General features: G+C 40.0%; 1 protein-coding gene across 3 annotated transcripts in view; it reads right to left on the bottom strand.

Annotated features, from left to right (window-relative positions):
• Nucleotides 1-16,548, bottom strand: part of actr3b (actin related protein 3B) — a 107,376-nt gene that overhangs the window by 74,886 nt on the left and 15,942 nt on the right. For all 3 annotated transcript variants that reach the window (XM_078429344.1, XM_078429334.1, XM_078429353.1), the window contains 3 exons: nucleotides 10,687-10,811; nucleotides 6,949-7,059; nucleotides 633-728 (listed from right to left, as the gene is read on the bottom strand). In XM_078429344.1, the coding sequence (XP_078285470.1) occupies nucleotides 633-728; nucleotides 6,949-7,059; nucleotides 10,687-10,811 (332 nt within the window). The remainder of the gene's footprint in view (nucleotides 1-632; nucleotides 729-6,948; nucleotides 7,060-10,686; nucleotides 10,812-16,548) is intronic.

The following is a 16,548-nucleotide window of genomic DNA, read 5'->3' as shown; positions in this document are numbered from 1 at the left end:
GCTTATTTCACTGCCGTTGATGAATGAGGCCAGCACCTTAAATTTCGGGACAGGTTGAGGTTGTGAGGTTGAGGTATGCTCCAAAAATCAAATTTGGCCTGTCGAGATTTATCAACCTTAACTTCTGACCCATAATAATTAGCAGAGAAAGAAGCCTGTCACCCCATCTGTATAAGCCAGATTTGACTAAAACGTGCAAGGGCAAATTTGAATGAAAATATACCTCTTCATTTGTGACCGTTCTAATTGCGTGTTCTCCCTCCACCCAACCCACCCAACTGATGGCTTACATTTATTTCTCAAAGTTCACAGAGGACTGTGTCAAGAGGGGGAGCAAAACACTTTTAATGTTAACTATATTGGTTTATTTCTAGAACTTATTAATTCTTTGTTGGCTCCTCGTCAATCACCATACAAATGCAAACACTACATCCAGCCAAGAAACCTGGCAAGCAAGCTGCTCCCAAGCTACTGCCAATGCCACAGCTTCCAACCATTGAAATTTGAGAAATTGCAATATGGACCGCAATCAATTCACTGCTCCCCCGATGAGATTGACGTCAAGAATTTGGCCCCAGACTGCGATTGCCGCTGCCCATGCAAACTTTGCTATTTGCAAGCTTTTTTTTTACCTGGACTGCAATGTAAAGTCCTGGGACATTAAAGGATTCAAACATGATTTCAGCGAGGTACTCTCGGTTCTCTGGTGTGTTGAGAGGTGGTTCTGTCTGCAAAACAAAAAAGTAATAACTTTACATGCAGAGCTAATGCCTTCAATTGAAAAAATGGTTGCTCTGAAAAGACTTCAATAGCACTCCTTTTGATGACTCGACATAGTCCTTCATGCTTACTATTTTTAATCTCATTATCTCCTTTGATTACAAAAGTCCTGCATTTTCTTCTTCGTGCTGAATGGCTTTTTCCATTTCTACAACCAACTTCTAAAAATCTCAAGTTCCTTCTATATTGATTCCCATGTTCCTAAGGAGGCTTCCAGCATCTATCTTATTCAAGAACAAAACTGCAGCTCCAAAACATACCCAAATTGATTTCGCCCTTGGAAAAATACAAAGTGCCGGAGTAACTCAGCGGGCCAGGCAGCATCCCTGGAGAACATGGATATGACATTTCGGGTAGGAATCCTTTTTCAGACTAATTGCGAAGGAAGGGAGAGGGCTGAAAGCTAGAAGAGTGAAGGGGCAGAACAACGCATGGCAGGTCATAGGTAAACACAGGCGAAGAGGGATTCATAGGCAGATGGTTGGATAAAGGCCAGAGATGAATACACACAAGATGTGAGACAAAAAGATTAGAGTTGGGAATATTGAAACTTGAGGATGATGTGCAAATTGTTTAGGAACGTAGGGGGAAGGGAGGGATAGGTGCAAGGTCAGCCAGGACTCACAGGAGGGCAAGAAAGGGGAAGTGGTTAAGGGGGAGAAAGTTTATGGGGGAGAAAGGGGAGGAGGAGTGTTTTGTAGAGGTTATCTAAAATTAGAGAATTCAATGTTCATACCGTTGGGTTATAAGCCCCAACCACTTGCCCCCCCCCCCCCCCCCCCTCCCTCCCCCAAATCAGTCTGAAGATGGGTCCCGACCAGAAACATCACCTATCCATGTCCTCCACGGACACTGCCTGTTCCACTGAGTTACTCCAATATTTTGAATCTTTCCTCGGTAAACCAGAATCTGCAGTTCCTTGTTTCTGCCTTTTTGCTCTTTCCAGGCCTGGCAGTTATGGAAATAAATATGGTGGAGTTTAATATCTATTGTTTTAAATCGTCCTCAATCAAAAAAATTACCAGTTCTCTTTCACTATTTCTGCCTTGCTTTCTCCTAAAACCTTGCCACAGTGCCTCAATTGGGAGCACTTAGCTGTGTCTTAGGGTTGTGGGTTAGGCTTCACCCTTTATCATAAACTTAAAACTAAAAGCTACACTCTAGGGGAAAAAAGTCCTCGTCTAACCAGCCTCCCTTTATAACTTAATCCATTCAGTCCCAATAATATCCTTGCAAATTTTTCCCTGCACCCTTTCCAATTTAAAGACCCTCCCTAAAGCAGGGCGGCCAGAACTATACACAGCACCTCCAAATGTAGCTATACCAACTATGTACAGCTGTAACATGGCATCCCAACTCCTGCACTCAACATACTAACTGATGAAGCATGCCAAATGCTTTCTTCACTATCCTGCCATTGTGTGTAATAACTTTCAAAGAAGTATGTACCTGCACCCTAGATCTCTCACTATGCACCTGCATCTCTAAGTCTTTCTTGCCGCTCTGCCACTTTTTCTGTTTAATTATCAAGACTCCAGAATTATTTCGAATATATGAACTATTGAAAAATAAAATGAATATATCAACACTTAGATAAGCTAATGTTGAGAGAGTTCAATGCTCACTATTTCTAGCAGTGCATAATGATAATACGTTGCGGCCATAATCTAAAGATATCCAGAATCAGTCTTCCAGGATAGGGAAATTCAGAACTAGAGGGCACAGGTTTGGAGAAGGGAGAAACTGAAAGGAGATCCGAGGATGGTGAGTCTTTGGAAAGAGCTGCCAGAGGAGAAAGCGGAGGCAGATACAATGACAACTCCTGAAAAGCATTCGGACAGATACGTACAGAAACGGAACAGAGGGATACTGGTGCTTTTTGCAGATGCATTGGGAATAACTAAGGCGGAATAAATATTAGTCTCATTGTTAATGAATCCAAAGTAAAAAGGTGGCCATTGTGTAAGCTTTAATGTCACTGGGCGACAGATAAAAATAGGAGCTTTTATAAAAACTTTCTGCAATACAAGTAGAGAAAAGTTATAACAAAACAAAAATCAGCTCATGATGATATCTGGAACAAAGATGAGGACACTTCATGCAAGTACAAACATCATAACAATGGTTATTAAATAACAACAATCCATCATATGATTTACTAAATATCTATCTTCACTTATCAGTACCAACAATCTTCTGCATTGCTTTAGATTTCTCCTACAAATGCTGGTTTTTTTCCCATAATCTTTCTTTATTTTCCCTTTCTTTCATGCTCCCTAAATCAGTTCCCTGACCTCTGGTCCAGCTACATTCTTCAACCCACACATTCAATTCCCATGTTATCATCATGGAGAGGTAAAATAATAATTGATTATAACATCATTTTGCTTTATCTTCATCTACCACTAATTTGTACCTTAAGCAATTTCAAAATGGACAAAACAATTCATAATAATTAAGCCACAACAGAAATAAATGCAGGAAATACAAATTTTAATGGCAAGTTAGACAGTGTTCATCTAATAAATTTATACATTGAAAAAACTGAAATCAGAGAAATTTATATATCTGAAGTCAAGGCAAATTATTTATCTCAAATCAAAGCACAAAATGCTAACACTCAGCAGCATCTGAGGAAAAAAGAGTTAACATTTTGAATCTGGGGGCCCTTCAACAGATAGAAATGCAAGTTGGTTTTCAGTATCATGGAGCACAGGAAATTGGGAACAGGAGTAGACCAGCTGGCCCTGAAGCCGACCACACTATTCAATATGATCTTGGCTGAACTGCCTCAGGTCTCATCTCTTCTGTGCAAATTCTCCATAGCTCTCAATTCCCTGATCTTGGAATGGGGAAATAGCTGGTCTTAAGAGTGGAAGAGAAAGGGGTGACTCAGGAGCTGGCATGCAATAAGTGGATCCGGGTGATGAGGGATTGATGGCAGATGGAGCCCAATGGCACAGGAGGGGGTGGAAATAGTGATGGAGGCTAGGAGGTGATGTAGAAACAACAAAGAGCTAAGAATTATGAAATCTGATAAGAATAAGAGCTTTTCCAAGGACCCGTGCTCTGTCCGCAATGTCAGTCTTGACCTCTCAGTTGCAAACCCTTTCAACTCCCCTCCCCATTCCCACACTGAATTTTCTTGGTCTCCTCCATTACCACAGTGAGGCCAAACTCAAACTAGAGAAATAGTACCTCATATTCTACCTGGGTAGTCTACAAACCAAAGACATCAACACTGAATTCCTCAATGCAGGTAACCACCACTCCCATTCACAGACTAATTTCTTTCCATATCCTCCCTGCAGCTCATTGTTTTCTGAAGAAGGATCCCAAACCAAAACATAACCTATCCATGTTCTCCAGGGATGCTACCTGGCCCACTGAGTTAGTCCAGCACTTTGTGTCTTTTTTTGTAAACCAGCATCTGCAGTTCCTTGTTTTGACCCAGTATTTTTCGCTCCCGCCTCTGGCTTCACTTCAAATATATAGCTCCCGCAACTGAGCCTCAAAATTCGATGAGAAGCAATCTCCATCCTCCTCTATCCCTGATCTGACCTATCACGGGCCCGCACCATCCTTCCTCCTAAATGCTCATCCCTTCCATCAGAATCCCATCCCTTCCACTTCTTTCCCTCTTCTCCTGATTACTTTCAATCTAAAGAAGGGTCCCAACCTGAAATGTCACCAATCTTTTGTCTCCAGAGATGCTGCCTGACCTGTTGAGTTACTCCAGCACTATGTGCCTATTAATGGAATACTCCAGATCACTACTTGTACTACCATTATTTTTTTCTAGTTGTATCATGTGGGTTTTTTTCATCTCTTATTTAACAGTCTTGCAGAATTTTAGGTGGAATTTGTGTATAAAGTATGTTTATGTGTTTGAGTTGATGAGGCTGTGATATTGCTGCAATACTTTCATTCTACCTGAACCTCACCGTACTTATGCGTTTGACAACAAATGCAACGGGAGCTTGAAAACTGGAGCAATATAGACTCCAAGAACTAATAAACCTACTTCATGGCATCTTGATCTTGACCAACAAAACTCAAATAACAGAAGTCTGGCTCCGCTTGTACCATCAAAGAGCAAAAGGTTGCAGATACTGCTCATTTGAAATTAAAATCAGATTCCTAGAAATACTTTTTAATGTTGCTTTTCATGGAAATGATCAGTATTTCACCAGTGTTTATGAAAAGTCAACCACCTGATATATTAACGTTTTTCTCTCCACAGATGCTACCTGACCTAAGTATTTCCAGCACAAATACGAAGGCTTTGTTCCTGTCATAGAATGCTCCATATGAAAATTTGTGTAAAGTTTCAATTTCTCCTCTGCCAAATATCAAAATGGGTACAATAGACAGGAGATGACGTGTAGAATCAATAGAATAATGAGATAAATTGGTTAGATTTTAAAAGTGAGAAAAACATTATGGTGGGGAATCTAGAACATGAAGGCATGACCTTGATATTCTAGTCAGATCATTTGGTAAATGTAGTTTTTAGCACAAGCAGACTTGCATAGTCTATTCATAAAAGCAGTGGTTGCAGTTAAATTGTGGCTTCCAAAGCAGGGATCCATTTTTTTAATTCTTTAAGGCATTGTGGATAAAAAGTAGATCAAATGGGGTTAAGCTGCAGATCAATTAAGATCTAAATGAACAGTGGGACTGGCGCAAGGAGCAGAATGACCTGCATCTGTTTTTATCTTTTCATAAGGATGCCTTTGGAACTCAGTTTATCTTCATCACAGCTTGACAAGCTGGAACATGTATAATTCAGGAGCTGCTTTACCATATCAAGATGGGGGTGTAATTGCCACTTGATAAATTTATCCTGGAGAACAAAAGGCTGAGGGATGATCTTGTAGAAGTATATAAAATCATGAAAGGAATAGATATGGTGAATACACTGTCTTTTACCCAGGGTAAATCAAGGAGAATCAAGAACCAGAGGACATAGATTCAAGACGAAAAGGAAAAGATTTAATAGGAACCCGAGGGTCAATTTGGTGGGTATAGAATAATCTGCCAGGGCTCTCGACACAAGTCGTCACCTATCCATGTTCTCCAGGGATGCTGCCGGACCTGCTGAGGTATTCCAGCACTTTGTGTATTAACCAGCAGATACAGTTACATTGAAACATAGAAAATACGTGCAGGAGAAGGCCATTCGGCCCTTCGAGCCAGCATCGCCATTCATTGTGATCATGGCTGATCGTTCCCAATCAATAACCCTTGCCTGCCTTCTCCCCATATCCCTTGATTCCATTAGGCCCTAGAGCTCTATCTAATCCAAGTTCTCCGTTTCGACAGGGGGAAATGGGATTAGTTTAGATTGGGCGGTCAGCCTGGTCGGATTGGACCAAAGGGTCTGTTTCCTTGCTGTCCAGCTCTATGGCTCCATGACTGACAGCTTGCAACATAATCAGAATAAATACACCAGATTGTGGCAAAACATAAGTATAGAAATTTGGTGGTTAAATTACTGCACTAATATTCAAGATGAACCATTAATCCAGAGATGTTTAACCCCAACTGCTGCAACCAAGCAATTTAAATTCAAATAAATGTGGAATTAAAAAAGCGAGACACAAGAGACTGTGTATGCTGGAATCTTGAGCACCAAACAAAGTGCTGTATGATGAAGGGGCCCAACCCAAAATGTTATCTTTCCATTTCCCTCCACAGATGCTGCCTGGCCTGCTGAGTTCTTGCAGCACTTTGTTTTTTTGTGCTGGAATTATAGAAACCACCTGGATCACTAATGCCCCACAGGAAAAGAAATCTGCCAATCTTACAGTCTGGATAACACTTGTTTTCGGATCTATCAAAGTAGTTGACTCTGAAATGGCCAAGCATTTAGTTCATTGAACAAATACAAATGAGCATTAAATGCTAGGCTTGGCATCTACATCCCATGAACAAATAAATTTAAACCAAATTAATTTCATAAATGTTAATCTAATTACGACATTTTCTATGGCTAGCTTGCCTCAACCCCTCCATAGCTTTGATCCAATATTGAATTGTTCACTTGACTACTTCCTTGAATACTCAATAGCTAGAAATTATGCAGAATATGCACATAACATCTGCAATCTTAAAGGAACAGTGAAATATGATAATTGGCTACTAATATTCCAGCTGTATTACTACCATTAAAAAGTGATGATCTTCAGGTTCTGCCCGCAGATATTTGAATATCACATGTTCCATAAACCTTTCCATTAGATCCCAGTCTTCAACTATACCATGTCGAATGGGCCACTAGAAATTTGAAAGGAAATCCATTGTCAGTTATGCCTTTGTGCACCTGCATTTAATATTAAACATAGTTTTTGTTCAACAATTTTTCAATGTCAATTCCAGAAATTTTCACAACTTCACAACACATGAACAGAAATAAAATGAATTCTCTTTGACACATTATGCAGCATATAATGTGAATTGTAATACATCTCCGCAATAAGAATTTTAGTCATAAAATCAAAAGAATTATATTATTAAGAACACAACCGCACACAGAAGCAGGTAGATTATCCAACTGTGTACATATAATAGTCTTTCTCATCGATAAATGATGTTCTTCACTTGCCATGGGCACAACATAAAGAACAATGGCTCATATTATCATATCATATCATATCATATATATACAGCGCGGAAACAGGCCTTTTCGGCCCACCAAGTCCGCGCCGCCCAGCGATCCCCGCATACTAACACTATTAACACTATCCTACACACTAGGGACAATTTTTACATTTACCCAGCCAATTTACCTACATACCTGTACATCTTTGATATTGTATGATCACATGCGTTGGCCAAAAGGACCTTACTTCTATTTGTACATATAAATCTTCAATCCATTATGTTGCTTCCAAAGGGATAAAGAAGTCTTTAAAAATAAACCTGAGGATTCCTGAGGCAATCTCCATATAAATATACACTGGGGGAATTGTGTCAATATAGCTACAGAACCAAAAATTCTTTATTTATATATACGTTGACAGGTTATGCATTTGAAATGGCAGCATACAGTGAGTTTGGAGAGCTCTCATGCCAATGAAATAAGATGAGATTTCCAAAATCACATGAGATAGGAGCCGTTGTGGTGGATGTTTATGTCAATTTTTTTGTAGTTGTGTGGTTTGTTGCTTTTTTGGTATGACTGTATGGCAAACCAAATTCCTCGTATGTTGCAAAACATACTTGGCTAATAAATTACCAATATGATAATCAGAACTAGACTTGTTTAATCAATGTTCCAGTCCTTCATAAGTTCATAAGTGATAGAAGCAGAATTAGGCCATTCAGCCCATCAAGTCTACTCCGCCCTTCAATCATGGCTGATCTATCTTTCCCTCTTTACCCCATTCTCCTGCCTTCTCCCCATAACCACTGACACCTGTTGAAATCCTTGCACCATACAATTACAAGGAGTTTAAAGTTTTAAAATAACAGGTTTTGGAATTACTAGAATAATTTGTCTTTAATATGTTTATGGGTTTCAGGATAGCAAAGGTGAAATTCAGAAGTAACAGAAGGAAATTTAGACTATGTCTGCAATGTTCAGAAAGGGATCAAGAAGTGAGATCTGGCAAACTGTTTACTCCAAGGGGTAGATAAGTAGGGAGTTCTGCACAAAATGGATTTAAGGTGAGAAAATGGACTTCAAAACTGTGTAAATTAACTTTTCAGGACAAAGGAAGAACATGCCCTGTCTAGCCAATTTGTGGGAAGGAAGACTGTAGCAAAATATAAGGACATCATAATAAATGTGCAGAATACATTTGTAAATGACAAATAAACCTCTCCAAAATTAAGTGCAAGGCCCGTGTACTTTGTTGGGAAATAGTTTAAGGATAGAGATGCAAAAGAATATGGAGGCCTAAAGAAAATGCAGACAAAATCCATGGTTTTATGTGTTATAAATTCTAAGATTAAAAAAGACATCCCAATGTAGGGAAGACAGACGTCCCATTATATTGGGATTGCTGAGATCGTAAGGCCTTTGCTGCAGCACTTTGGATTCTAAAAGGATGTATGGTTAACCTAGTTTTTATCTCACACTTGAGTGATCAGAGTCTAGTAAATGTTGTGCGGATGTTGCAGTCTAATAAACTAGTAATTTACTGAATAAAATGAATTCATCAGAGAGAGGTATCCAGGTAAGCACTTGAATTATCAAGGCATAGCAGCTATGAACCAAGTACAGGCAAATGGAATTATAGATGGATGTTTGATGGTTGGCATGGACATGGACATGGACATGGTGGGTTGAAGGGCCTGTTTCTAGTGCCATTAAGTCGCTATGGCTCTTTATAAGATAATGCACAGGCTGACAGCGCAGTTTGGAATAGAGAACATGTATGCACTGAATAGTCCAAAAAAATTGGAATTGTCTGAGAGCCACCACCAACTGCCATCATAACAAGCAATGTCCTTGGTTAATTCTCCTTAATGAAGATGAGCCTTTGACTCCTTCTCTCATTCAAAAGAGAAACAAACATTAGAAACTGCAGCCAGAGAAAACGAGAAAGAGTACTTTTTAAACAAGCATAAAACCAGCTAGGCTTGTTTACCTGGAGAACATGGATAAGTGACGTTTCAGGTCAAAATGTCACCTATCCGTGTTCGCCAGAGATGCTGCCTGACCTGCTGAGTTAATCTAGCACTTGGGTCCTTTTGTGTGAACCAGCATCCACAGTTCCTTGTTTCGAGATATGTTTCCGCAATTTCCGCAATTTCCTCAAAACCATCCACTGTTTCTTCAAAAGACCTGCTCCACACATCGGTTGAACCGATGGGAACCACCTACATGCACATTGGTTAACTTTTATTGGACCAGATTATATTTGCTTTCGGCCAGCACTTCCATAGAGCATGGACATATTGACAGGGGGGCCAAATGTGCTCTCCATTCAATCCCTCAGCTTCAGATCTGGCATGAGAAGTCAAAACCAATTATTTTGAATGAAATCCCTTCCCACGAGTGCAAAGAGAATTGTAAGTTTTATTTCTTTTTGATTAAACTATTATGCAAAATAAGTAACATTTTACTTTATATGTAATTTATTAATAGTTATTTTAATGATATAAGTTTATTGAACAACTTTTAAATTTCTCCATGAGAAGCATTTACAATTGGCTTAAAGACCTTTGACAGAGGCAAGGAATCAAAAGGACACTTGGGTTTTTCAGGAGCAGAGCCTTACAACAGAGCCTGTGGCCCAACCAGATGCCATTCTGAAAAGCTTGTGCTCATTTTCATATGTTATCTGGTTACCCAGTGCCCAGGCCTTATATTCTTCTACAAGTCATACTGTTGTGAGAATGATAAGGTGGCAAAGGGCAAACATTGAGAGATTCAGTGGGCTTGTAGAGAAGAACCTACTGAGGCAGAAGAGCACCTTTGTTTACTTAGAACCTTCCCATTCATCACATTCCTGTATCAGGATTTGTTTGCAACCTAGAGACACAAGAGACTACAGATCCTGGAATCTGGAGCAAAAAACAAACTGCTGGAGCAACTCAGCTAGTCAGGAAGCATTTGGGGAGGTAATTGGACTGTCAATATTTTAGGTCAAGAACCTTTCTTCAAAATAATTTTCAGTAGCAGACCTTGAGCTACTGTGGTAGAGGCATCAATGAGCCCTTTATTTTCTTATTGGAATTAAACAAACCACTGTTTGCCATACTTCCTTCCCAACCCTGATAAATTAATTTAAGCCACGAAAAAAAAGAAAATTTGCACACAACGCATTTTCTGCCTCTGATTTGTGTCGGACAGTGGCAATCTTTTGGCTTACAACTTTTAAAAGACAAAAGCAAGATATTTAATTTGTATCCTGCAATGTAATGGCAGCAAGGTAAACAAAATATTTGAATTACCTTTGTGGCATACGTAGGTTTATCTACAGCATCATCTCCGATATAAAAGTCTAGGTCATCCACTCCCCGCACCAGTCTTCGTTGCGCATAATCACCTACCTTGGCTGATTCTTTGATAGCTATGCCTGGTGAGATACAACATGCAGAGGGTCAATATGAACTTGCATGCAATCAATTATATCCATTTAAATAGTGTTACTGTACCACTTATCGCAATTTGACATCCTCTTAAAAATCTAATGGTTCGAGGTAGCTATGGCAACTAATGTACATGAGTGCTGGATACATATTATCTTGTTTGTTCAGTTCAGGGGAATAAAATGCACATCCACTGAAGGAAGAGTTTTCACAAATTGGAACTGGGGGCGTAAAAGCCACTTAACTGGACCCCATCAATAACAATACAACCCATGTCAAAATTACTTCTTGGAGCTTTGTGTGTTAAAGTTAAATTTGCCAAATAAGTTTAAGAAATAGACTTGAAGAAAAATGAAAATTCCAAGGGTAAAATTCGTGTAATAAATGTAAAATGTAGCTAAACACCCACATAAACTGAAAAAAAACTATCAAACTGAATGCATAGCATATTAGCAGATAAATGCTATTCAGCCCATCGGGCACTAACCCATCCAATTTACCTCACATCCTAACCGTGTCTCCATAACTTTCCTAAGATAGACAAAAAGTGTTGGAGTAACTCAGCGGGTCAGGCAGCATCTCTGGAGAAAAGGAATAGGTGACGTTTGGGTCGGAACCCTTGTTCAGACTGAAAGTAGAGGCGGGGGGGGGGGGGGGTGGAAATAAACCGGAGGCGAGAAAAGGTCAGAACAAAACAGGCCTGGCAACAGATGACCGCAGGAATAGTGGAACCCATTATGTCCCATTGTTGGCTGTGGAAGGCGTGATAACAAGAGGGATACAGGGATGTGACCAGTAGAACTGGTAGGAGGACTAGGGTGTGGGAGGGGGGAATTTTTACAGCAATAAATCCACTTCCATGATCTATTAGACGCAGCGTTCTAGACCATGGCTACATAATCTGTAAAATAAAATCTTATGGTGTCTCTAAACCATTCGCCTATTGCCTCAAATGTGCAACCCTCTGCCAAATAGTTCCTCAATGTTTGCTCTGCCAAAATTACTCAATATTTTGTATACCTTCATCAAAATATTTCCATGAAGAGCAACCACAATTTCTCAAGTCACTGCACACAACTGCAATCACACATCTCCAATATGAGTTGAGCAGATATTTGCAGCCTATCCAATATCCTGACATTTTGAGAAGTGTGGAGACCAAAGCTGAACACATTGCCCCAAATGGAGTCTCATCCATGTTTTTGTAAAGATTCAACGCACTTCCTTGTTTTTGTACTCATCGCCTCTTTAAAAACCCATGGGCCCCTTATGCTTTGTTAATAAACATTAATATTAATAAACATATTAATTTTTAAAAGCATATTAATAAATGTGCCCTGCCACCCTCAAAGATTTTTGTGCATATATTCCCATGAGTTTGGCAACCACAATGTGTAAGCATTAGGGGCGGCACGGTAGCGCAGCGGTAGAGTTGCTGCTTTACAGCGAATGCAGCGCCGGAGACTCAGGTTCGATCCTGACTACGGGTGCTGCACTGTAAGGAGTTTGTACGTTCTCCCCGTGACCTGCGTGGGTTTTCTCCGAGATCTTCGGTTTCCTCCCACACTCCAAAGACGTACAGGTTTGTAGGTTAATTGGCTGGGTAAATGTAAAAATTGTCCCTAGTGGGTGTAGGATAGTGTTAATGTACGGGGATCGCTGGGCGGCACGGACTTGGAGGGCCGAAAAAGGCCTGTTTCCGGCTGTATATATATGATATGATATGATTCTGACCAGTAAAAGAGAGATTGGAGATGAGACACATTTTTTGCAAGGATAATGGTCTAAATGGTCTCAAAAATCTAGTGATGGCAAATTTTAAATCAAAGCTGATCAAAAAGCTGAAGAATCCAACACACCAGCTGATGACATTTTGCTCTTAAATGGAAACTAGTCAGTCAAAATTGCAATCAGAAAGGAATCAAAGGATTAGTAATATAAGGCAGAAGCCACGGAACTCCCAGATTTCAGCTCCAGGTTGGTAGGGAACATTAGGGTGGCACAGTGGCGCAGCTGATAGAGCTGTTGCCGCACACAGCGCCAGACACCTAGGTTCGATCCTGACCTCGGCTACTGTCTGTGTGGAGTTTGCACATTCTCCCCGTGACTGTGTGGATTTTCTCTGGTTGCTCCAGATTCCTCCCACATCCCAAAGACATGTGGATTTATAGATTAATTGGCCTCTGTAAACTGTCCCTAGTATGTGGGGAGTGGATGACAAATTGGGATTACATAGAATTAAAATTATCAATGGTCGGCATGGACTCGGTGTGCCGAAGGGCCTGTTTTCAAGCTGTGCAGCTAAAGTAAACTAAATAAATTATGGGATCCAAATACACAGAGTGCTGGAGTAATTCAGCAGGTCAGGCAGCATTCTTGGTGAACCTGGATAGTTGACGTTTCGGGTCAGGAAATTATGAGAAATTTGTTGGAATGGGAAAGGTGTGGATAGCCATGATGTTTGTGGCAAATGAAACCCCACAGGTTTCTCACACTTGTGATCAAGATGAGGATGGAGTAGGTAAGGAGGGCAGTACACAAAGATTATTTGTGCAGAGAAGCTGGTTATCATCTTACATTCATCATTTCTGGATAATTGTAAATAATTCTAGTGACAAAGCATAACCACAAGATGCTGAATGTGATGAAAACAAATCTATTGATGGTTCTGTTAGATTTCTACTGAAGATAACAGCTTGAATGCAGCTTAATCTCAAAACATTTCACGGATTTTAGTCAGAATTTGCCACCATGCCACACAGAGAAATATTAGAGCAACATTAGAAGATGAAAAGCTTGCTGAACAGAAAAGGAGTTCAAAGACGTATCTTAAAAGAGAAATGAGAGGGAGGGGCTCAAAGGAATTTACAGGTGGAGTTCCAGATCTTAGGGCCCATACAGCTGAAAGATAGACAACGAAGGGTGGAGTATTGAAGGAAAAGACATAAAGAAATGGAGTAACTCAGCTGGTCAGGCAGCATCCCTGGAGAACATGACATTTTGGGTCGGGGCCCTTCTTCGGGAGCAATGAAGAGACTGGAAATGGGGGGTCCAAATATCTAAGTGTGTTGTGGGCCCGAAGCATTTTAAAAATAAATAAGGAGTTGCTTAATCTAGAACCATAACAAGCACGGTGCTGAGGGTGCTAGGTGCAAGAAAGTTTTGTATGACTTGTTTACAGAGGGTAAAAGAAGAATAACATTCATCTAAATTACTTGGACTTCTGGAGCAAAGATGAGAGGTGTACCCTGTGGAAATGCTCTTCGTGGGGCCAAACTATGCAAGGAATGTGCCCTCACCAATCAGTAACTGCGATAATGTCATATGAATTTGTGGGATCAGTTGTCACTCCACCCAGGATGCACTACTGTCGAGGCCATATTTGGCTTCCAATAGAAAACTTCCAAATTACTACTGTCTGTTACTAAAAGTTAAAAATATTCCATTACATCACACACTCTGTTTATCTTCCTCGATCCCTTCATTTATATCCAAATTGACACACTTGAAAAGGGACCAAATTTATTCTCCTTCAGTACCTTGGCAGCCTTCAGCCAAATAGCTCTTCTCAACCTGCACCACTGTAACATCATATGTATCTCCTCTGACAGAAATGTATGCGCTTGTTTTTGGGTATTGATGCCACACACTGTGCCAGCCTGCTGCCAAATATACTGTTTCTCAATGGCATCATTACAAGTAAAGTAATCGATACCATGCTCTTGGAAATCAGACTACAACTATCAGATAAAATATCAGATAGTTGTCTATCAGATGGTTTATCAGATACTCTTAAACTATCTGATAAAATAACAGATGTTGCAGCAAGTGAACACAGATTCAAAAAGTAGGTTTATTTTCCTTCCTTAGTAAATGATTGAAATTTAAGAACAGCAATAACTCTTAATCTGGTATGTAAAGATTTCATCATTTGACAAAGAGTGATTTCCTGGAATGGTCCAGACACGGTCTTTTTAAAAAAAGGACTATTTAAGAATATATTCATGGCAAGACCAAATAAAATAAATCCTGTTGAGAAACTCCAAATGAAGGGAACTTCTAGCCCATATTTAAAACTCTGATTATAGTTCTCTTGAAGCTAACTAATTTATTGTTTGAGAACGTGGTGCAGTGGTTAAGTTGCTGGATCGCTGGTTTAGATGCGAGTTCAAAACCCACCACTGAGGATGGGGACTTAAAATTCAAATGGGCAGCACAGGGGCGCAGTGGTAGAGCTGCTGCTTACAGCGTCAGAGACCCTTGCTCGATAGTGACTACTGATGTGGTCTGTACGTTCTCCCTGTGACCAGGTGGATTTTCACCAGGTGCTTCGGTTTCCTCCCACATTCCAAAGACGCACAGGTTTGTAGGTTAATTGGCTTCCTGTAAAATTGTCCCTAGTGTGTATGATAGAACAAGTATACGGGTAATCGTTGGTCAGTGCGGACTTGTTACCATATATCTCTAAAGCTAAACTAATTTAAATTATTGATGGATTATTAATTGTTGTACACCACGTAGTATTTGGTTATTCTGGGGCAAGTCATAATCAGACAACTGTTGCACCATTTAATGGAAAGAAAGCATTGCTGATGTTTAAAAATTAATCTCTATTTAGAAGGCAGGGGTAGAAAGGATGAAAAAGAAATTTGAATAGGTCAAACCATACTGCTCATTGAGAATACGAAATAGTTATATATCATAGTGGGTGGAGGTGGGTGAAGGATGGAAGGAAGGAGTGGCGGCAAGATATTTACAACAAAATATTGAGGAAACATAGAAAATATGGCCAAAGTCAAAACCTTTGTTCTTTACAAATCTTTGGGGACTCATTTATTTTGAATGATATGCAAAATAGCTCCCGTCAAAACTGCAGCCTGTATTACACTTTTCCAACATTTGATCTGACACATAAAATAGCCTTGTAACCATACAGAACATCAACGTTTTGTTAGTAAGTTAATTGGCCGCTAAATACTGCTCCTTGTATAAACAGATTGCAGGATAAATTGGAGTCAAGTTAATAGGCACATGACAGAAACTAGGATACGGGAAATTAAGTGTGGGAATAGGATTGCTGGGAATGTTCTGACAACCAGCAATGACTTGACAGAGAAAATGGCCTCCTTCTATGTCATAAGAAAATATGCAAGATGTGACTTAATTTTATCGTTCAAGCTTCCTTCTCGAAAAGCAGATTATTGAACCTGAGGAGTTTTTTATGACAATCCAGTAGCATCATGATCAGCTTTATTAATGCAAGTGTTTTATTCCAAATTTCCTTAATTCCTGGGATTCAAATTTTCCAGTTGACAGAGGGATCTATGGTCCATGGCCTCTACTGACTATCAGAATGATCAAAGAATAGGGCGAGCAGCTTATTATTATCTACTTCTGGGCAGCATTGGTTAAGGCAGGAGAGCAAATGTGCTTCTTGCTACGTACAGTAACTTAATCAACATTCCCATTTCAGTGGAATGCCAACTGGGTCAAAAGCTGGGGCATGCAAATTTTAACTTCCTTGGAAGAATACATTTTATTTGAGGGCAATTTTCTGGGAACCACAGTACAGTGTTGTGCCATACCATCATGGAATTCTCTGAATGATTTTACTAATGCAAACTCGTATTTAAAGTTAAAGATGATAGGGCGGCACAGCAGTAGGGCAGCACAGATGAAGGGTGGTGCAGCGGTAGAGTTGCTTCCTTACCACCCCAGAGACCG

This window comes from Rhinoraja longicauda, chromosome 2 (genome assembly GCF_053455715.1).
Source record: "Rhinoraja longicauda isolate Sanriku21f chromosome 2, sRhiLon1.1, whole genome shotgun sequence".
In the NCBI taxonomy this organism is placed as follows: domain Eukaryota; kingdom Metazoa; phylum Chordata; class Chondrichthyes; order Rajiformes; family Arhynchobatidae; genus Rhinoraja; species Rhinoraja longicauda.
This window is presented reverse-complemented; position numbering and strand designations above follow the sequence as displayed.